The sequence below is a fragment of the Siphateles boraxobius genome, unplaced genomic scaffold (assembly GCF_051911475.1).
Source record: "Siphateles boraxobius isolate OS27281-9 unplaced genomic scaffold, OSU_SipBor_1 7, whole genome shotgun sequence".
Lineage (NCBI taxonomy): Eukaryota > Metazoa > Chordata > Actinopteri > Cypriniformes > Leuciscidae > Siphateles > Siphateles boraxobius.
In genome coordinates, this window is record NW_027509197.1 from 14,335,147 (window position 1) to 14,358,209 (window position 23,063).

Below are 23,063 nucleotides of genomic sequence, written 5' to 3' on the forward strand. Positions count from 1 at the left end.
TTTCATTCATTCAGTTATTTTAGGTCGATTCATTATTTAATTCATTCATTTGATTGATTGAGTCATTGATTGATTGATTGATTAATTAATTCGTTTGATTGATAAATTCATTTGTTCGATTGTTTCATTCATTCGCTCAATTGATTCACTCCTTCATTCGTTTGATTAATTCACTTATTCATTCGATCCATCCATCCATCCATTCATTCGATCCATTCATATAATCCATTGATTGATTGATTCATTCATTCGTTCAATTGATTTCTCCATTCATTTTTATTCGATTTACTTGTTCATTAATTTGTTTGTTCGATTGATTGATTCAATCATTCGACTGTTCAATTAATTCATTCATTTGTTTCATTGTTCAGGTGTGTTTGATTAGGGTTGGAGCAAAACCCTGTGAAGTGAACCTCATTACTGAAATCACTTTAGAATATGTATCGCTGCATTCTTTCTGACACAAAGTCAGAATTTAAAGTCTGTTTTCATATGCTTGTGTTGAGCTTTTGCTTTTGGTTGCTTTCCCTTTTACTCTACAACAACAAGACAGTTAAGAAAAATGGCCTGTGTTTAGGACATGAAGCAGACCAGATTTGACCCTGGCACCCTCATGAGAGGACTACAATGTCTCAACAGCTCTGAGAATCTTATATGTGACAATCTGTACTTATACAAATACGAACTACGAAGCACCATGTATCTTTCATCTTCACTTTTATATTCATGGTCAGCAGCACATCTCATAAAAAGGATCAACAAATCAAGACTAATGCTCTCATAATAAATGCCTCTCTTGGGTAAACACTTAATGAGAGAAATGACTCATTCAGTAAAACTGTGTTGACTAAATAGAGACTAGTATCAAACAAATTTGTCTCTGGTCCTCAGATTAGCATCTCATCTGCTGAGCTGTGAATATACTCAGCCAAAGGCAATGAGTTTCCTAATGAGCCAATGCACTGTAAAGCAAACATTAATATTAGCCAACAGACAATACATTGCTTTTTTAATCTTTATGGGCAGAACTCCAGAAATCTATTTGTTCTTTGCTGTAGAGTGCCATCCAAATGAGCATAACTTACATCTCTATAGAAAACAAAAAATAAAAGTACATAGGGGGGGAAAAAACATGTATTTAAAAAAATGGTTAATTAATACAAATCAAGTCAAGAGTCAAATAAAATAGTCTACATGTTCAGGATATCTTATATTTTATATAACAACAGCAGATAAATATATTAATCAGAAAACAACTGCATGGCATGTCCATTTATGAAAAAATGATTACTTTTATAATTAAAAAAAAAATTACTTTTATAAATGTATGTTTCCCCAGATTAACACAACATTCACTTGCTAAAGCAAATGTGCATTTGCCATCAGAAACTGGTTATTTTGAGTTTCTAAAGAATGCAAATACCCCAACGCCCCCAGAGAAAAACAGATTTTGCATTCCACACAGCACACACGATAACAATTACATTTCTATCAATGTAGTAAGTAAAAACGAGCTTTAGGTTGGGGGGGGGGGGGGGTCTTCTAAACACATAACATTTCGAAATCCACAGCAAAAGGCGGGTCATAAAAGACAAATAGAGAAAAACATGAAAAATATTGTTTATATGTTGTATTAATCCTTAATATTAATCCTAATATATACATATATAATGTAGCACAAAATATAGGTAGTCCATAGCTGTAAACAGAGACAGGACATGAGGATAATAACTCAAAACAATATTCATTGAAGTACAATTAGAAGAGCCACTTTATCTTATCTATATCTTTATCTATTCTAGTCTTACAAATTAGCTGAATTAAATATTAAATGAGAAGAAAAGGAAGCAGATCAATCAAATCCAGCCTGCTAAGCCTAGTAAATGTTTGCCATTATGGCTGAAGAACATCACTGATTTTATTGATGAAAGGGACGACATATGAAACCCAATAAAGCACTAAAATTCAAATGCAATATTCCACAAACAGTGACCAAGGCCATGCAAGCCAGTTAAAGTTTCAACAATGAGAAAGACCTGGTGTTGCAAGTCTTTTATTTCCAACAAAATTGAATTCGGTCTCTCCAAAAACCACCGCTCTTGATCTCCCATGCTCAAAGCAGCCATGTTAAAAATGACTGTAATAAGATTTTTGGGTGCTAAATTAAAGTGACTCCAGTAGCAGCAGAACCCATTATTTGTGTAATGGAGCATTTGGAGTGGAGACTCAGAGCATGATATCACAGAGAAGCTTATTTTCTTGTGAACAGCATTGAGTCAAGCAAACACAACAAAGCTTTGCTCAAACACCTCCCTAATCACTAGCAAGCTCACACAGCCCAATATGAAGGTACAACAACAGTGGATGTCCAACACAAAATGCCTTGACTGCCCTCTACTGGCTACAGTGGATGAGGGGCTTGGGTTAGGACAATATAAGAGTAAAAGAGGTTTCTATTACAGTTTTATCCATTCAAAATCATATCCAAACATTGACTTTAAAACTGTTTACGTAAACATGCATTAGGCTAAAGATGATTTATATTGATTGTGTTATATCCGAATAGACTTTTGTCCTCTGTAGTGGACATGAATTTCTCTGACATCATACATGTCACAGTTTTAAGTCAGATTCAGGGCTTTTCAGAGATTGATTGATTGATAAAAAAAATTGATTGGGGAGTGAAATAAAAAATCAAATTTTTTCTTTGACAAAACATGTAATTTCATGCCCTTTTTTTCTTTTTCCAATTAGGGGTACATAGCATAATATAAGAATAAAATAGCCTATATTTGCCCACAAAAAAAATGTAAGTAAACAAATAAATACATAAACACCATCGTCCACAGTGCCAATTACTCAAAACATAGCCAGTCAAGACTAGATTATGGGCATATACTGGAAATGACCCTGGTATTAACTGTAACGTTATTGAATAGAGCATAATAAAAAAATGCACACACATAATATGCACTGCAAGAGCAACATCGTAATTAAACATCGGTAATTAAAAGTTTCAAATCACTGTAGGACCTTTAGTAAATTAAAAGTCCTTACCTTGTCTCTGAGGGCAGGTTTGCTCTGAAAACTGATGAAGAACTTTCCAACTGTTGCGAATGGATGGACTTCCGGAACGATAGTCCACAGACAGAGTTTCATAAACGATGAAGTTCAGTTTGTAGCATGAGCAACTACATCCATGTGACCATTGACCGTGACATTACACTCACGTGACGCATTTAAAGCGACCTGTTTGAGTTCGATGCGGGATCATCAGCTGACTCGACCATGGGGGATCATTTTGTAAGAGAAGTCCTCAGTCTGTGTTTGCAAAGGCTTGCTATTGAAGAAGCTACTTACTCTGAGCTCGGTAAGATATTATTGGCCCTATTTAGTTTAATTCTTAAAATTGTAATATTATATTATCTTATATTTGACCTTGCACCCAATTTAAAACCTATTTACCTGTCCCCAGCTAGGTCCAATACGTTTGTCATTCGAAAAGCATAATTTTGCTTGATTGCTTTTTAGTATTGTTGCTTATCTATTTCTAATGCATTCATAGTTGGTTGTTCTTTGTTGTTTATTTAAACATGTGGGCCATACAAACATGTGTGTTGTGCAGATGGCAGTTTTTACAGTGTAAGATATATTGTATTTGTTTTTGCATGCTGATATTTGCTTTTGCTCTGGTTTGAATGCTGCTCTGAGCAAAGTGTTCAAAAACTAATTGATCCTGGTTCCAAAAGCCTCTTCAGATCCCTGACAGTGGATAGAAATTCGGTGTACACAACCAACTTCCTTTCCATGAATTAGGAAATTGATAGATGATGATGACCTGTTGTTCACTAGTGATTTGTCCAGTGTTTCTACTGTTCAAAAGTTTAAAATCAGAGTTTTTGTTTTTATGAATACTCTTATGCTCACCAAGGCTGCATTTATTTGATCAAAAATACAGTAATATTGTGAAGATTAGAATTTAAAACGACTTTTTTTGTTAAATCGAATTTACTCGTGATTGTAAAGCTGAATTTTCTGCATCCATTGCTCCAGTCTTCAGTGGCACATGATCCATCAGAAATAGTCATGTAAAATTTTATTTTTCTACAAAGTACTTTTTTTTCTAAGGCTAAATTAATCTCCCATTTGATCCAAACCAGAAACAACATTACTGTCTCGGATAGCAATCGCAACTCTGAAAATTGCATGCCCAGTCTATAATAAAATAGTGCTTTGAACTTCAATAATATGTCTGCTAGGTTTTCATTGTGTCAGAGGAACGTATTAAAACCACCCGTCCATCCATTCATCCAAAACCACCCGTTTGTCATATGTCGTAGGGATGCTGGAGCCTATTCCAGCATCTCGGGTCGTAGGGAAACACCATGAATGGATAGCCAGTCCATTGCAGCAGAGCTATATTAAAATCATTTGGAGGTAGAATAATCATTTTGAAATTACTGTTATTTTCACATGGAGGTCAAAATGAAGGGAAGTCAATTACAGTGTAACGTGAGGGATAATTTATACATATAAAAAATGTAAGGTGAATTGTTTGGTGCGTTTGAAAGCCAGCAATACATCTTATTTAACATTTGGGGGGGTTTTAGAGGCAAAAGGGAAAGTAGTTATTTTTTAAAAAGCACTTATTTCAGCACAAAGTACCCACATTTTTATCGTTAAACGTTTTGTAACGGCGTTTTATCTTTGTGCTGGGATTATAAGAAACAACTGCTTTTAGAATATGCATGTTTTGCCTTGATAGTCCTTCTTTTATCAGAATAGTTACCGCCATTTTGAATTCTCAACAGTTGTCTCTTATCTTCAAGAATTGATTGAGGTGGTGAAGAACTTTGAAGCTGCCCGGAAGAAATGGCTGCATGCAGAGCTGGAGCTGAAAAAACAGAAGGAGTTCCTAGTGAAGTCTGATGTTGCTCGAGCTGCTTTGGAGGTCAAACTCAAACATGCTCGAAACCAGCTAGACGTGGAGATCAAGAAGCGTTACAAAGCTGAGGCAGACTATCAGTGCCTGGTTAGTTAAGATGTTATGTTATGTTATGTGTGTCCAGTTGGTCAGTCCAGCATTACATGACCAACATATGAATTTAGTGGAGGGCCAGTAGACATTGACTATCCATGTTAGAGTATATTAATGATAGTTATGGTGTCTTGTCACTTATTAATTCATCTGACAGGAGCGGCAGATGCAGTTGATATGTGACGTACTGGTGCATGACAGCAAGTCAAGTGCCTGTCTCAATGATGAGCAGAGGTCAATGCTGACCAGCTTCAGTCATAAAGGAGCCAGTGTCGCACAACACAGAGGAAGACGGTACCTCAACGTTCAGCATGCTCTTCATTTAGTTCTCAGTTCGCCATTTTTATTTTTTCCTTTCGAAATGCTGTTTTCCATCATGTGTCTTTATATCAGGTTATCAGTGATTGATGAGTCCTCCTTCCTGTCGCACTCTGACATTAGTTATGACAGAACGGATGATGATTTGGTGAAGTATCACATTTAGTATCATTTGTATTCATGATGTAGGATTATTGTCAGACACAAGCAAAGTGAATATGCATAAAAATCACTGAAAAGCTCAAAGCAATTGTTTCTAAAATTTCACTCTTATGATTTCTAGGACTTGGACAGCACTTTTGTCAAGCCTCTCAAGTCAAGAGCTCGTGAGAGAAGAGTAAGTGCTGACAGTTTACAGTACTTAATACTTGCTGCTTTTTGTATATATATATATGTATGTATATGTGTGTGTATATATATGTAGTTTATTCCTGTCATGACAAAGCTGAATTTTCAGCATCATTACTCCAGTCTTCAGTGTCACATAATCCTTCAGAAATCAGTGTAATATGCTGATTTGCTGCTTAAGAAACATTTCATATTATCATTTGTTATATATTGTCACATATATTTTTGTGGAAACTGGGATGCATGTTTTTCAGGATTCTTTGATGAACAGAAAGTTCAAAATAACTGCATTTATTTGAAATAGATATATTTTGTAACAATGTAAGAGTTGACAAAACTGTCACTTTTGATCAATTTAACGCATCCTTGCTGAATTTTTTTTTTATTACCTCATCTCAAACTTTTGAACGGTAATGTAACTGGAAAAGCTTGGATTCCAAATATAGTTTTAAGTAGAAAAAAAAGTTATAACATGAATATGAAATATTTAAGGTTCTGCACTAATTCTGGCTTATAAGTAGTATTTGGGTCATTAAAATATAATGTGTTGTGTTTTGTTGTTATAATATAATATAAAAATGTATAGCCTACTAAATTTGATATTCCCAATCCTTTTTCAGATTTCTCAAGTTATAAAAGTGATCTCATTATGCGTGTTAATATATAGTATATATAATGTGCGCACTTATGCACTATTGCGGGTGAATGAAAATGAGTACGTGAATTCGGACAGTGAGTGCGCCGGAAGGGCTGCCACTTTCGCATAGTTTGTGCTTGCTGTTTATTAATCATTTGAAACTTAGCAAACAGGCAGCTCCAGTTGTAAGATAAAAAGATTTATCTTGAACTCTGTCATGGAAACTATGTATAAACCTTAATTAAACAATTTAATAATCAAATAAAAAGGAATTTATACCTGAATGATATCCCGCTGAAACCACATTGGACCGATGGATGGATGGATGGATGGATGGATGATTCAGCTGCGGATGCCGTCTTCTGGTCAGACGCGGGAATTCATTCAGCGCGAATCACAATGCATTATGGGTATTATCTTGCTGTTAAGCGTAAATCGGTTGTACACGTTATTGTGGTGCATTGTGGGATTGAATGAGTGCTCTCAATAACATCCACTGGTTTCGGACACCACAACAAATGGCTGTCCGCTCAAATAGTGTACTATAGGGGGTGATTTCAGACACATCCTAAGAGTAGAATGGTGCACACATACACTCAACTGTCACAGGTTTAATTGCATAGTGGAGGGGGAGGGGCTACCAGACTCCAATGTTGAATGACAAAATAACCATACACGATTTCGTGCATAGTGCATAGTTCCTCATTTGGGATGCAACTATAGTTTTGTGTTAGTCATAATGTGTCTCACTTTATCACTGCTTGTTTTCAGCGTTCATCAATGGGCCCAAGTGTTGGTCCTCCGATTTCAAAACGGGGAAGAGTCAGCGGCCGTTCAGGAGATCTACTGGGGACAAGACCACTGGAGAAGGTTGGTAGAAGTTCATTAAGGCTAATATTTATTTTTCTCCATCTCATTTGTAAATGCAGCTTGTTTCAGTATAAAAAAATCCACGAAAAGTGAAACATTAAGCGGAAAGGATCTGAATGTTGAATATTTGATGCCGCTATGCATCGTAACTTTTGAGATAAGGCACTATGTCTGATCCTGTTAAAGTCAGATTAAAATCTTCAGTAATCCTAAATTGCCATTTTAATAAGTAGTGGGAAGTTGGGATAATTTTACTGACTCGGATCTTTGAATCTCATTCATCAAAATGAACAAATCTGTTTTCGAGTCATTTCGTTCATTTCAGCAGAATGTATTTAAAATGTTAGCTAAATTCCCCAAACACATCAAATGTTGGTCGCATTTAGAATAAGAAAAAAAATGCAATGCAGGGAAAGGCACCGAAACGATGACTTAATTTATCTTGGTCTTCAGGCTATGCAGTCTGTTAGTTTACCTCACCTCCCGAAGCTGTTCATTCATCCCGTGACATCCTTATAAACTGAGCTTTGCCGTCTGTAGTGGTACCGGATACAGAATTGATTAGTTCACTTTTCGAGTCTATCGACTTTGGGTTCAAGTCATTCGTTCATCACGTGACCGCCCCATTTAGGCTGAGTTATGCTGTCTGTACCGGATACAGAATTGATCGGTTCATCTTTTGAGTCTTTGGGTTTGAGTCATTCGTTCATACCAGAAGACTCAGACCAGAAGACTCGAGGAGAACTAATCATTTCTCTTTCCAGTACAGAACCCATAGGATGTTGCGCATGCACGGTCAACACAAAATGAACGAATCACTCTCTGAGACAACTCGGTAGTCCCGAGTCATATTAAAGATTCGTTCAAAATGAACGAATCGTTCATGACCGACCCATTACTACATTTAATGAAATGGCTCCTCCTGGCTTAGATATCAGTTGGGATTGTAGCACACAGTTAGCAAAATGTCAGGTATGTTTTGTGAAATGTACAGTCTCCTTCATGTTTTCCCCCTTCTATCAGCAGGGGGATCATAATATCCCCTCTAAAGGTTAGTCTGGTGTCATTTCTCATCAGCTCGTTCGTTCATCAGTCCCTCATCCGACTGCTTGCCATCATATTGGCCACACCCACCACTACACTGCTCGGATGAGAACAGCAGTGGACCATGTCCTGTCTGTCTCCCTCCATGGGACTCATATCACTCCCACTCAGCTGGCACTGATCACTAAGAGAGAAGCAAAGCAATTTGGCACTTTTTTGAAACTACATTTGTCCTTGTTGCCAGGAACGTGGACACGAGCTTGATAACCAATTGTTATGCTACTCTAAGGGTCTTGCATTCCAGCAGAAAGAATGATTGGCTTCAAATGGATTTTTTTTGTGTGTTTTTGTCTGTGTATGTGCTAAGGAAATTGAGACGACGGTTGTGAAGGCGTCTGTCACTACCCCAGAGACTGGAGGTCAGATTCACATGGTAATAGACATAACCCAGGAGACTCCAGAACATCCATCCAGGGCTTTCAGAAATGAAGATTTCCCGTCTGTTGATGGTAAATAAGCCTCGGAGGCGCCACTTTCATTGACACATTCTAACCTTCCCAAACTAACCAGAGTCGTACATGTAGAACAAACGTCTGTGTGGGCACATGGTGAAGTCACAGAGGCTGAAACGCTTGTTGAAATGGAGGTAATCGCCCCTGAGCCGGCCGTCCCTCAGCACTTCACACCCACCGTGGATAAGACTTCCCAGCATGTATTTCAGCAAAAAACAGTAGGAGGCTATTCAGTAGTACTTCTCAACATGTTGGGTGGCTTTTACACCTGGTATTTACATCTGTGTCTTGAGTCATGTATCAAACAAGTATTAGAATTTTTATTTTTTTCTATTAGTTTCTATGACTTTACAAGAGATTGATTACATTGGTCAGAAGAGAGAAAGATGTCAGATTTGGAGTTCCATGTAATCACTCCCTCAGCTGATGTATTAGAAACACTCACGCAGCAGCTTTAACTAGTTTTGTAATTTAATGCCAAAGTAATATAACACAAAGTATAGTTCTATATATGTACATAAAAGAAAATGTAAAAAAAAAAAATGTTGGTAGATTTACGATGTTAATAACTGAAAATGCGTCATCACAATCTGTAAAGAAGTGCATACAAAATGTTTTTTTATTATTTTATTTATTTTAATAGGTCTCACTTGATCACCGTTCACTATGTTGGTCGTCCAATGCTACAATTTAATATAAACTTAATCTAAAAATATTTTTTTTTTTCATTTTATGGATATTTAAAATAAACATGAATTTATTATATAAAATATAATTTATAAAATAGTTACTATTCAGTGTTCATCATGCTATTATTCCAGTATATAATGATATGTATATAAAGTATAAAATAAAGTGCAATTAGGAAAGTCTACCTAACGTCCTGTTTCTATTTCACTATTGTTTAAAATAAGTGGCTGAGGTAAAAAAAAAAAAAAAACAAGACCCATGATTACACCAATCTGACCTTATTATGCTGTACTGCACATCTTATTGTGGTTTTTGTTTTTTATCATTATTATTATTATTAAACTGTCAGAGTAATACGGCAGGGTACTATAAATTGACTTTGGAATTATTTAAAATAAATATAATTATAAAAAGTAAAGAAAGAAATACCAGGTGTAAACAGGGTCTGTGTTTGATGGCACTGTGCATGTTGCGACTGACCGCTAAGTCAGCGCTTTCTATTGTCTAGGTGATTCGTCCAGAGACATGCATACCGTGTGGGAAGAGGATTCGCTTTGGGAAGATGGCGGTAAAATGCAGAGACTGTCGAGTGGTGAGCCATCCTGAGTGTAAACAACTATGTCTGGAGAAGTGCAGCCCTAATGCTCATGGTTCAGCTCAGCCCAATGAGGTATTCACCTTTCATACTGTAGTAGTGTACATGCATATCCTTATGTAAAGATGACATGTTAAAATTTCCGTTTCCCCCTCCCCCTTTATAGGGTACATTAGAGAGCTTTGCCCCCTCCACACGTCCACGGATTCCCTCTTTGATTGTTCAGTGTGTTCATGAAATTGAGAGAAGAGGACTTGAAGAGGTGTTTAAATACACCAACACAGCACTGTATAATGAGTTTAATTTGGATTCAAGAAACAAATCTTTTCAAATCATATTGCAGTACATTACAACATCCAGATACAGTGTATACAGTTGATGTATGAAATTTCTCTTTATCTCACTGATATTTTCTGTCTGACTGCGGTATGCAGAGGGGTATTTACAGAGTGCCGGGAGGAGAGCGACTGGTGAAGGAACTGAGGGAGAAATACATGTGTGGGAAAGGGCTGATGATGCTCCACAAAGTAGAAGAGGTTCATGCTGTCTGTGGACTCCTCAAAGACTTCCTGAGGAAACTCAAGGAGCCTCTTATAACATTTAAGCTTCACAAAACATTTATGGAAGCTTCTGGTAGGTTTTCTTAATAATGCTATTATGGAGAAGAATTTCATTTTAAATTTAAATATGCACTACTGTTCAAAAGTTTGGGTCGGTAAGATTTGTTTTAATGTTTTTGAAAAGTCTCTTCTGCTCAAGGCTGCATTTATTTGATTAAAAAATACAGTAAAAACAGTAATAATGTGAAGTATTATTACAATTTAAAATAACTTTTCTATTTGAATATATTTTATAAATGTTATGTATTCCGGTGATGCAAACCTGAATTTTCAGCATCATTACTCCAGTCTTCAGGTGTCACATGATGCTTCAGAGATCATTCTAATGCTGATTTGCTGTTCAAGAAACATCTCCTCCTTCCTCTTGTTCTCCTCCTCCTCCTTCTTCCTCTTCCTTCCTCTTATTCTTCTCCTTCTCCTCTTCTCCTCCTACTTCCTCTTCTCATCCTTCTTTTCTACTTGTTCTCAGAAAAACAGTTGTGCTGCTTAATATTTTTGTGGAAACTGTGATATATTTTTTTCTGAATTTATTTAATATAATTTTCAAAAAAGCATTTTTTTAATTGATTTTTTTTGTCCATTTATAATAGCTTACTATCACTTTTGATCAAATTAGTGTTGAAGCAGTATTCACAGTATTCATTTATTTAATATATATATATATATATATATTAAAGGCCCCAAGCTTTTGGACTAAAATATTCATGGTAAAATATTATAATTCAATATTTACAGTGTTTATTTAAAGGGCACTTAAAACTTACAGTAGTTCTTACAGCAGGCATTCAGGCATTCCTTCCAAACCATGCAACAAAAAATCATATGATCAATTGGACTCGGTCTTGACTGACTCGCCCTACTCTGATCTTAACCCAAACTCGAATGAACAGGTCTCGACTACAACACTGGGTGAAATGTTTTCATTGCAGAAAAACTGACATTTGCGGCACCAAGTCATTGAATTGGTTTCAAAACTGTCTGTCCCAAACGTCTTGTTCTTACTCCTTAAAACTTTTTTCCCCCTCAATCATCATCATCATCATCATCATCATCAAGTCTGTCAGGAGACCCATCTTGTCCTGACATTAATAGTCTCAATTTGACTTTCACAATTTGGTATTCTTTGAGCAGTCTGACTAGATTATCCAAAATGGTTGCAATTTTGCAGAGGGTGGATTTTATAACAAGCGTCTGGCGCTTGTGTATGCCTGAGGCATGAGGACGTATGTTACCCTCATTCATTTAGGGCGGATGGTTATTTCCCATTAGTTGTGATATAGTTGACAAGTCCCTGATGACTCGGAAACAATCAATGTCGAACATTATCTCCCAAACCAGCGCTTGTCTTTTTCAGCGTTTTAATTTCAGTCGCCGCTGCTGAATGGAGGGTAAGTGGCAGATTTAGGAGCAGTCAGGGTGCTTCTGCTATTATTATGGAGGTTTTTTTTTTTTCCCTAGCCCTCATAGATTCAGGATGACTCCAGGGTAAAGTACCTCCCTTTTAAATTATAAATTGGATTGGATGTCTGGGGAGAGTCATATTGTCTAATTTCCTTGGATAGGAATGGTTGTAGCATGTAAATGAGAGAAAGTCCTTCATAATGCATCGCTGCTATAGGTGTTTGTTCCTGCTCACTGAAAACTGATATCCTATAAAAGTCAGAAAAGTTGATAAAGTGATTAATTCACCCATAATATTGGATATATTGCTTTTGTAATGGAGTATCTGAATACTTTTTTTGTAATTAAATCTGATATTGTAGCTGTCTCGACAAAACGGTCATTTTTTCACTCGCAGAGATGGCTGATGAAGACAAGAGCATAGAAACATTAATAAAACATATCAAAGAGCTGCCAAAGCCTAACAAAGACACCCTGGCCTTCCTAATACTGCATTTGCAGAGGTAAAATGCTCTAATAGATATTTCTGCAATTCTGCCTTCGTATACTTTTTTTAAGCATGCTTCCTTGTTTTGCAACCGCATTTATGTTGTTTCTTAGGGTAATGCATAGTCCGTTGTGTCAGATGGATCAGAATAACTTGTCCAGAGTGTTTGGCCCCACTATCATTGGTCACGGGATGATAGAACCTTCTCCAATGACCATTATGAGAGACACAAACACACAACCCAAAGTGAGTTGCTAGAAAATCAGGATGTGATCAATTGCTTGTGTATTTATCTTATATTTCAAGAAATAAACCTATTCTTACTACTTTGAAACAGGTAGTGGCTCGGTTACTGTCGTTCCCCTCAGATTTCTGGGAAGGCCTGCTAGCTGAGAAGGATCCACTTGTCCCTCCTGTGGGTGATTCCAACATCAGCAATGTCGGTCCAAGCACTAGCAGAGGTACATGCATTAGTATACACAATGTGTTGAGTTAAAAGTCAGTCGGTTAAAGTTAAACTGCTCACTTATTGCAAATTTCATGCCATTTAAATTGTTCTTGTGATCTTATATAATTGGATTTTTAAGATGTAGTTTGTACATTTTAGCTTTAATCATTACCTTTGTTCCTGAATGTGTCTTTCAGATAAGATATTCAAACCTCTGACCTCTCCTGAGATGGGTAAATATTCTAAAACTACATCCGCCGGCTCAATCAAGGGTCGGATCAAGCACTTTGGTGGCACTTTCAATAACCCGTAAGCTACTAATCCTCATGCAGCTTTTATTGTATTGGTCTTGAGCTTAGTATTGCATGCTTTCATAACCATTCTCTCCTTTCTAGAAGCAAACCAAAAAATGAACCAGGAAAAAAGAAATTCTTCACATCCCCCAAATGATTTATGTGTGTGTATAAATGTGTATTTTGTGTACCAGATAGTTGTTTTTTTCCACCACACGAAATGAAACTCTTTAGCACTTTATATCCTATCTTGGAAAATAACTTTTCTTATGAATTTAAATCCGTCCAGAAAGAAAGAACCTTGAAACATGAGACTGCACTCTTTGTATTGTTTTTGTAAAGGGTTTAAATGTTTTTGTAATAATCATGTATAAAAAATAATGTCCTGAAAAATATCTAAAGGTGGTATAAACACAGTGAAATATTGATTTGAAATAAACTAGATGAACTCATGTCTTGTGTATTTTGTATAAGTCACATATGGATGGCAATGTCTGCATTAGTGCCCTCAGAAATCAGGCAGTATTATAAATTAATATAAAAAGCTCAGGGAGATTTTAACTCATTCCAAACTGCAAAAATGTTTTGGGGCATTTTATTTATATTTTCAATGTGATGTCTGTAATTGAATAATTTGTCTTGGCCTTTCAAGGTTAAGAAAGATAATTGATGGTCTTGTTGCTTTTTAACGATAAAGACATTGTGATTTTCTGCAAGGGCAGCAGTAAATTACTTTATTACCGTATGTGACTTAATCAAAATGTAATTTATTGCAGACGTCTAACTATTGCACTACACTCGGCTTTCATACAGAGAGCAGTCACAGAAACATCAATTATTCAAAACAATTACCAACACGACTGGTATCCAATTACAAGATTTTACCATTTGTCTTACAATTTTTTGTTTTACATGACATGTTAAATGCTGTAACGAAATGGTAACAGAGTGCACAAATAAACTGCCTTTTTTGCACCTTTCTTTGGCATTTCACTGTGGGAGCCAACAAGCTGTAAATAAAATACATTTCAAGTCTTTTCAGAAACAGTTTGACAAAGTGATTTTCTGTAGCAGAATTATGTTAGCATTTGTTTTATCCAGCTTTGACATGACATTGGTGGTAAATCCATGTGAACAATACAGCACCAGACGTTTTTACATGAATACCACTTAATCTTCAGATGATTCATCCATTATTAATGTTTAATTTCAAAGATCCTTTTTTTTGTAGATTTGTATGCAAATGCCATAAACTCAAACTACAGTATGATCTGGTTTTTGAAGCTTCTGTTGAGGTCTTTATGTGGCAGGACGATAGAGTTAAGTATGATGACCTCAGATGGGATATTTACATTGCAGCCTGATGAGACAGAAGGAGAAGTATTTGTTTAGAAAAATCACTCTCAAATAACATAATATGTTCATGATGGCGTCCTATAAAATTACCTAGAATTGTAATGGAGGGTGTTAATTTTCCATCTCTGAAGAGTGTCTCGCTGTCAATTTTGGCATATGGGTCATTAGGATTCGGATCACTAGGGGTCCCTTCTACTCTGGCCCATTTGCCAATAGTGCTGCCCCAGCCCACAATACTGTTTAACACACAGCTGTGATCCTACAGAAGACAGTCAGTATACTGTATATTGTGTTTCTATGAGTCAAAGGTCGATTGCCAGACAAAGCAATATGGAGAGAAAGTGGCATGAACTCACCTGTAAAGTAGCACCATGGAGGATGATGGACTCTCTCACACGAACTCCTGCGCCAATGGTTACTCCTGTACCAATGGACACGTTCGGACCTAACTGAAGGGAAAATAAAAACCATTATAACATGAATTACAGGTTATATATAATGCGAATGATAAAACAAGTCAACTGTGCAAAAATATTTTGCACACAACAATCTCTGCGCCACTAACATCACTAAGTGAAATTGCAAAAATAATGATGAACAAGTTTCCCCCGTCGTCTCCAAAAATGGACCCTATATGGTTATATATATGTACAAATATGTTTGTGTGTGTATATATATGTACATGTCCTTCTCAAAAAATTAGCATATTGTGATAAAGTTCATTATTTTCCATAATGTAATGATAAAAATTAAACTTTCATATATTTTAGATTCATTGCAAACCAACTGAAATATATCAGGTCTTTTATTGTTTTAATACTGATGATTTTGGCATACAGCTCATTAAAACCCCAAATTCCTATCTCCAAAAATTAGCATATCATGAAAAGGGTCTCTAAACGAGCTATTAACCTAATCATCTGAATCAACTAATTAATTATAAACACCTGCAAAAGATTCCTGAGGCTTTTAAAAACTCCCAGCCTGTTTCATTACTCAAAACCGCAATCATGGGTAAGACTGCCGACCTGACTGCTGTCCAGAAGGCCATCATTGACACCCTCAAGCAAGAGGGTAAGACACAGAAAGAAATTTCTGAACAAATAGGCTGTTCCCAGAGTGCTGTATCAAGGCACCTCAGTGGGAACTCTGTGGGAAGGAAAAAGTGTGGCAAAAAAACGCTACCCAACGAGAAGAGGTGACCGGACCCTGAGGAAGATTGTGGAGAAAGACCGATTCCAGACCTTGGGGGACCTGCGGAAGCAGTGGACTGAGTCTGGAGTAGAAACATCCAGAGCCACCGTGCACAGGCGTGTGCAGGAAATGGGCTACAGGTGCCGCATTCCCCAGGTCAAGCCACTTTTGAACCAGAAACAGCGGCAGAAGCGCCTGACCTGGGCTACAGAGAAGCAGCCCTGGACTTCAGGCATTTTGGCATTTCCTTCTCCCCAGTCTTCCTCCAGAATCTGGCACCTTGATTTCCGAATGACATGCAAAATTTGCTTTCATCCGAAAAAAGTACTTTGGACCACTGAGCAACAGTCCAGTGCTGCTTCTCTGTAGCCCATGTCAGGCGCTTCTGCCGCTGTTTCTGGTTCAAAAGTGGCTTGACCTGGGGAATGCGGCACCTGTAGCCCATTTCCTGCACACGCCTGTGCAAGTTGGCTCTGGATGTTTCTACTCCAGACTCAGTCCACTGCTTCCGCAGGTCCCCCAAGGTCTGGAATCGGTCCTTCTCCACAATCTTCCTCAGGGTCCGGTCACCTCTTCTCGTTGTGCAGCGTTTTTTGCCACACTTTTTCCTTCCCACAGACTTCCCACTGAGGTGCCTTGATACAGCGCTCTGGGAACAGCCTATTTGTTCAGAAATTTCTTTCTGTGTCTTATCCTCTTGCTTGAGGGTGTCAATCATGACCTTCTGGACAGCAGTCAGGTCGTCAGTCTTACCCATGATTGCGGTTTTGAGTAATGAAACAGGCTGGGAGTTTTTAAAAGCCTCAGGAATCTTTTGCAGGTGTTTAGAGTTAATTAGTTGGTTCAGATGATTAGGTTAATAGCTCGTTTAGAGACCCTTTTCATGATATGCTAATTTTTTGAGATAGGAATTTGGGGTTTTCATGAGCTGTATGCCAAAATCATCAGTATTAAAACAATAAAAGACCTGAAATATTTCAGTTGGTGTGCAATGAATCTAAAATATATGAAAGTAAAATTTTTATTATTACATTATGGAAAATAATGAACTTTATCACAATATGCTAATTTTTTGAGAAGGAACTGTATATATACAGTCTATATACACACACAGAGACATATGTATAATATAAATATAATAATATATACACACACATGTAAACAAAAACTTTTATGTTAGATGCGATTAATCACAATTGATCGATTTGACAGCGCGTTAATATCAAATCAAACATGCTTAAGATACAATCAAATACTTATTGCTAATATTTTGCACATTTCCTGCTGAACATCCCAGAAGTGCAAGTTGCAAATGTTTAATACATTGCAAATGTATTGTGTTGAGAAACTCTAATCAATTTAACTATAAAAGATAAACACTTACTACAGCAGTTGGATCAATGTTGGCAGTTGGATGTATATAAACATTTCCTAAAATAAAATAAAAATGCATTAGAAGGACTGCATGAAGAGCTTTTACAGTATAGGCATACAAATTTCATATTTCCACAAAGCTTTTACCTCTGGTCTTCGGCCCTCCATCTGTATTGGTAGCTAACCTCTCTGGATGTGTCTTATGATACTGGTTAAGATACAAGCGGCTTGCATAGATCGCAGATCTGCAGAGGGGAGGGCATAACATTAGCTATAATAATACAAATATTATCAAATGTGGTTACAGAGAACATAATCAGTGCATAAGTCTAATGATACAACATATGTCAAGAACTAACCCTGCAGATTTGATCTGGCTCCAGAAGCGGTCTGTTTTGTACACATATAGCTTGCCCTGTCCTGCCAGTGCAGTGAAGATGTCCTGCTCCAGACGGATCACCTCTGCCCGATGCCAGCCGTTGGACTGCTCTTCTCTGAGAACAGCACACAATGCATAGTAGTAAATGAAAGTCTTCATTTCACCCTCTGCTGATGTCAAAAAACTTTTTCTAATATCCAGGACCGAGGATGACATAAAATGACAGTATGATGGACAGTCATAATTAAGAAGGATCATTTAAACGGGTACAAATGGATTAATGAATGAATAAATGAATGAAAATTAAAGGTAAATGCTGCATATGCAGGGTGTTAAAACCAACATGAAAACGTGTCACATTTATGAGGAAATCAGAGTATTTAGTAGAGTGCAACAGTCTGGTTCCAGAAGTGTAAATCACTTTTTTTTTCTTACACAGTTATTTTTTATTTTGGGTGAAATATTCACAATACAGATTGTCACCATTCACAATGCATATTGTTGCATTTTTGCATTATGATATATTGTGACACATTATATTGTTACACCCCTTATATACATGTATATATGTTTTGCAATAAACTTAAAATAAGTTGTTTCTATGTACATAATGAACACTTTTAAATAATCGTTTTTAATGTTACGTAATTTACTAAAGCTGTTAAGTACACAGTCTTGTACCTTTATGTTTTTGTCTGATTTTCAATTATTTTATTGCTTCAAATCAAAGTTTGCAATGTTTTGGTTCACCACGTGGTTCATAACTTATAATGCTTTAAAGCTATGGTAGGCAATGTTTTTCATGAACACTTTTTGTTATACTGGTTAAAAGCGCATATATATTTACATATATCTTCTCTGGACGTCTCAGGACCAAGAAAGGTTCGTCCAATCATTGCATTTGGATGCAATAATCGGATCTCCTACCTGACTGTCCTACAGCACAGACATCACGCGTCAACATCATGTGATTCTCATGACGCTTTGCAGACTCAGCTCTGGTTGTGTGTTGATGAGTTTTGAAGGAGGAGTGGCTTTGTAGAGTACGCTCTGAAGAGAGGGGGGGATCTAATGCTTTCAAAGCTAGCTTGCAATTGCCAAAATTGCCTACCCTAGCTTTACCAAACACTTTTTTTAAATCCCTTTGGTAAAACAAATTTTTTCGTAACCATGGCCGCTGATAAAGCAAATAATGTAGGTTAGGACTTAGTTTTAACCATTAGGATTTGACTGGATATTGATTGTTAGGCTATAATATTATTATTCTCATCCACCAGACTTTGGTTAAGTCAACAGAAAAAGAAAAGTAGTTTCAGAAAAAAAGAAAATTAAATTTGGATGAAAGAATATTAAAACAAACTGTGTTTCAGGCAGCGGTTCTGCTGGATTCATTTCTACGTGGATTTCAGAGATCAAACCTGAAAAACAGCCTATTCATAATGGTATAAAAAAAATGTGCGTGTCGTGTCGTTATCATCACACCACAACATGCTAACATGAATCTAGTTCACAGATCATACAAGCATGTGCGCTCACTACAAAACCTACATCACACTTGCTCCTAATCAGTCTACATCATAGCCAAACCAGAGCTGCAGCCCACGTTCAAACTTACCCCTCATACGAATATCTGATGATGGAACAGGAAACAGAATGATGGCAGACAGGAAGGAGTTGGAGGGGGGAAGACAAATGAAGACAACCAAGGAAAATAAATGGATTAAGTATGCATGCACTCCCACTCAAGAACCCTACAGGATTTGTCCCACTCACAACAGCATGTCCTGTTGGTTCTTCTGGAAAACTTCTCCGATGTGCTGGAATATCTCTGGAGTGAACAGGTATATTCCACAGTTGATTATGTCACTCACAAATGTGCTGGGCTTCTCTACATAATGCAAGACCTGGGGGATATGATGAGACAATTATGATCTCATTTGTTATCATGTAAACATATTTTATTCATTATCAATTAAATCTTAACTGTAGTAAAATGTTTGAAATCCCTAACATATCAAATGTATCCTTCCACACTGAAAACTCAATTACCTCATCAGATTTTTCATTCTCAACAATGCAGCCGTAGTTCAGGGACTGTTTTCTGTTGGCCTAAAACAATCAGATTTAAGTTTATTCATTTGATTTTCAAGAACCACTAAATCATAACATAATATCGTGGATCGATTACCAAACCTTAAGTTAAAAACAAGCTAATACTCAAGTGAGAATCCTGTTTGATTGTGGCTTGTGCCAAGGAAAAGTCTGCAGTATAAAACGTAAATGGTTTGATACAAAAATACAAGACACTAGAACTCCTTACAGTGGTGCCGAGGATGATGAAACTGTAAGCGTCTCCGTGTTCCTTCTGGAAGTCAAGCATCTCTGGCAGAGGAAACTCTGAGCACACGTCAGCATTCATGACAAAAAATGCCTCTGGACCGCCAGACAGGATCTGATCTCTGAAATGGTAGATTCCTCCTCCAGTGCCCAGAGCAGCATATTCCTGAAGGTATCTGAGGAAGATTTAGGACAATGTAAATGAAAGACTTGATTAAAGGAACTTTTCTGATTTTCCAACAATAAATACAAACATAATATAATTAAGTAACTTACCTTATTGATATTTTGTAATCTTGTTGGGCGCATGACAAAAATCTGTTAAGTTCTTCATTGGGCTGATAAAAGCCAATGAGTAAGATCTCCTTCATATTCGGAAGCTTTAGAAAAAAAAAAAGGTCAAACAATATATGAAATATTTAACAAGTGCATTACAGGACTCAATAAAGCATCTATTTAAGTCTATATGAACTGAGCATATATACCTTAGAACAGGCCTCAATGTGATGCTGCAGCATTGGCACTCCAGCCACTGGAAACAGAGGTTTGGGCACCTCAAAAGACAGAGGGCGAAACCGGGTCCCTGTATGAACAGCAGGAAAATACAAAATCATATACTCTAAAATAAACATAATTCACAAAATCATACACTATACTTTATGAATTACTTCTTTAATGTAGGTTACATTTCAAGTCCAATGATATTTTTCTAACAATTTTCTTCACAAAAATCATATTTTATGCATTAAGGGAAAGCATAGTCTCAGACAAAGAGAATATGCCCTGTATTTAGTGACAGTATCTGCACAAAATATGACTCTTCAAATTCTTCATAACAACCACTGTAATATAATAGATAAAAGAGGCCCTAAATACATGCGATATTTGAAGAGTAGCACTTAATCAGACTGTGTAGTGTCATACAGTTTGACAAATTTACCAGGGAAAACTATCAGATATATTTATATATGAAATATATAAACTGAAACTAATAGTCATTTTATTGAGAAAGCATTTTGTTGTGGTACTTTTTTTGTTGATATGAAATGTACCTCCAATTATAGAACGAGTCCTAGGCTACTTCTATGGATATATTATAGTCATAAACAGTAAGATCAATAAAACATCCACCTATTCACTGATTATGCTATTAGACATACACATACCAGGTGAATTGTGCATAAGTCCTTTGAATGTGTGTTTTATATTTGTCTAGTAGTTATACAATGTTCAATGATTCGAGTGTGAGGGACATCACCTTTTTGAGGACCTCCGATAAGAATGACAGCCTTCAGCATGCTTAATTGCTTCTTATTTATATATATATATATGACAAAACCAAAAAGCTATAAATATATATATATATGTATTGTTGACGTTGGACTGGGTTAAACGGGTAGCTGAGCAAGAGGTAAGTTCTCAAGCTCCTCCAGAAAATAACTTTGATGCATAAATGTCATTACATTATTGGCATCAACGTGGAAAAAATACTATAAAAATATTTTATCTATCCAATTCCAAGGTAATCAACATGGCAGCATAGTAAAACCAAAAGACATCACACACAGCGACAGTTCCGGAAGTGCCAGAGATTCAAAATTAAAGAGGTTTTCAAAATAAAAGTAATCCTAATCCTAACTGTCCTGTATAATTAAGGACAACAAATATTCAGATAAACAAGACATCCGAATTACATAGTTCAGAGACACGGTGTCAGAGTAAACCATATGCAAAATAAGATACACCGGTGTTTTGCCAGATGAGAAGTTTATTCTATGTATCAACTTTTTTCTACTTTAATTAATTTCACTCTAATTCTCTTTTAATTCTTTTTATAACTGTTTTAAGTTCCCTTGCTTTTATTTTGTTTATTTTCTATGCAAAGGTCTTTGAATTCCCATAGTATGATTATTGTTATTTCCTTTCTATGCAAAGCATTTTGAATAAGTGTTTTATCCTTGCATTTATTTTGTGATTATTTGTATTCCTTTCTATGTAAAGCACTATGAATTATCATAGTGTATGAAATGTGCTATATAAATAAACGTGCCTTGCCTTGTCTAGTTGAATTTTTTAATTATTATTTATAAAAAATAAAATTATATCACTTGTGATTGTTTGGCATACATTAAGTTTATTTCATTTCTTTTTCTTTTTTTTTACATAATTGTACATACAAAAATAATTTCCGTTCACAGTATTGATTTTTCCTGCTCTTTATTAATGGTTGAGAGTTCCTGTTCATTCTTATCTCTTACTCAAATAGTTCTAAAAGTTATGTTATGTTTCTGCTTGTTGAAAATAATGCAAAAACTGGTTGAATAATTGATTGTGCTGTGGTGTGCAGTATCAGAAGCATTATGCTGAATGATGTGCAAATAAATGCTCAATTGTAATGCTGTGTCCAGTAAACTGACAGAAAAGGGTTCAAAAAGGGGTACATCATAGTTGTGAATAGAGGCCGTTTGTGACTCCTGCAGGACTCTGATAAGCAGGTCCTCTGCGGTGAATTTCAGACGCTTTCATGCCAGTGCAGAATTATAAGGGGTTACACTGAATACACTCATTTTCTTAATTTCTTCAATCCACAGCATGCACAGCATTTTTTTCTTCCTTTTTTATTTACAATCAATAAAATGTTATGCTTCAAACAATGAGCTTTAAGACATAACGTATCTAATCTAATATATTGGATTTTTTTTCCTAATCTAATATAGCCTATATATATATCAATCTGATCTATTATATTTTACCTTTGCCCATATAATTTAGAGCCATGCAGCGAGGGATTACACAAAAAAACATTTGCATTTCCTAAAGTAGATCATTGCCTGCAATTAATAAAATCTAAACACACACACACACACACGCACACGCACACACACACACACACACACACACACACACACACACACACACACACACACACACACACACACACACACACACACACACACACACACACATACATATGTTATGTTTTCTTGTTTTATGGGGACTTTTCATAATGATTTTATATTGTACTGTATATTCTTTCCCTTTACGTTAACCCTACCCCTAAACCTACTACCCATCAGAGAAAACTTTCTGCATTTTTACATACAAAAAAAGAAAGAAAAAGA

The 23,063-nt window shown here is 36.3% G+C and overlaps 2 protein-coding genes across 3 annotated transcripts; one reads left to right on the forward strand and one right to left on the reverse strand.

Annotated features, from left to right (window-relative positions):
* The first annotated feature begins 3,197 nt into the window (after positions 1 to 3,197).
* Positions 3,198 to 13,753, forward strand: LOC143723561 (rac GTPase-activating protein 1). The gene is made up of 16 exons (XM_077216176.1): positions 3,198 to 3,370; positions 4,830 to 5,032; positions 5,196 to 5,332; positions 5,432 to 5,504; positions 5,640 to 5,693; positions 7,113 to 7,211; positions 8,623 to 8,764; positions 8,840 to 8,985; positions 9,966 to 10,127; positions 10,219 to 10,314; positions 10,487 to 10,685; positions 12,471 to 12,576; positions 12,674 to 12,806; positions 12,898 to 13,021; positions 13,206 to 13,317; positions 13,404 to 13,753. The coding sequence occupies exons 1-16, from the start codon at positions 3,289 to 3,291 to the stop codon at positions 13,456 to 13,458; spliced, it is 1,923 nt and encodes a 640-aa protein (XP_077072291.1). The 5' UTR covers positions 3,198 to 3,288; the 3' UTR covers positions 13,459 to 13,753.
* Positions 13,630 to 21,528, reverse strand: gmppaa (GDP-mannose pyrophosphorylase Aa). Of its 2 annotated transcripts, XM_077216181.1 has the most exons (13): positions 21,200 to 21,528; positions 20,427 to 20,524; positions 20,218 to 20,321; positions 19,925 to 20,117; positions 19,654 to 19,713; positions 19,378 to 19,508; positions 19,220 to 19,234; positions 17,585 to 17,719; positions 17,373 to 17,470; positions 17,236 to 17,282; positions 15,014 to 15,106; positions 14,748 to 14,916; positions 13,630 to 14,661 (listed from the first exon to the last, which is right to left on the reverse strand). In XM_077216181.1, exons 1-13 carry the CDS (start codon positions 21,237 to 21,239, stop codon positions 14,561 to 14,563), a joined length of 1,284 nt encoding a protein of 427 aa, XP_077072296.1. In that variant the 5' UTR covers positions 21,240 to 21,528; the 3' UTR covers positions 13,630 to 14,560. The 2 variants fall into 2 exon arrangements, with proteins under 2 accessions (XP_077072296.1, XP_077072297.1); XM_077216182.1 differs by lacking the exon at positions 19,220 to 19,234.
* Positions 21,529 to 23,063: the final 1,535 nt, after the last annotated feature.

What these genes read in the sequence shown, in the direction of transcription:
- LOC143723561 (XM_077216176.1), top strand. Translation starts at nt 3,289, where the DNA reads ATGGGGGATCATTTTGTAAGAGAAGTCCTCAGTCTGTGTTTGCAAAGG. An exon ending in AACATTTATGGAAGCTTCTG is followed by an intron (nt 10,686 to 12,470) that starts GTAGGTTTTCTT and finishes TTTCACTCGCAG; the next exon opens with AGATGGCTGATGAAGACAAG. An exon ending in CTAATACTGCATTTGCAGAG is followed by an intron (nt 12,577 to 12,673) that starts GTAAAATGCTCT and finishes GTTGTTTCTTAG; the next exon opens with GGTAATGCATAGTCCGTTGT.
- gmppaa (XM_077216181.1), bottom strand. Translation starts at nt 21,239, where the DNA reads ATGCTGAAGGCTGTCATTCTTATCGGAGGTCCTCAAAAAG. An exon ending in TGGAGGGCCGAAGACCAGAG is followed by an intron (nt 17,283 to 17,372) that starts GTAAAAGCTTTG and finishes ATTTTATTTTAG; the next exon opens with GAAATGTTTATATACATCCA. An exon ending in ACCCTCCATTACAATTCTAG is followed by an intron (nt 14,662 to 14,747) that starts GTAATTTTATAG and finishes CTGTCTCATCAG; the next exon opens with GCTGCAATGTAAATATCCCA.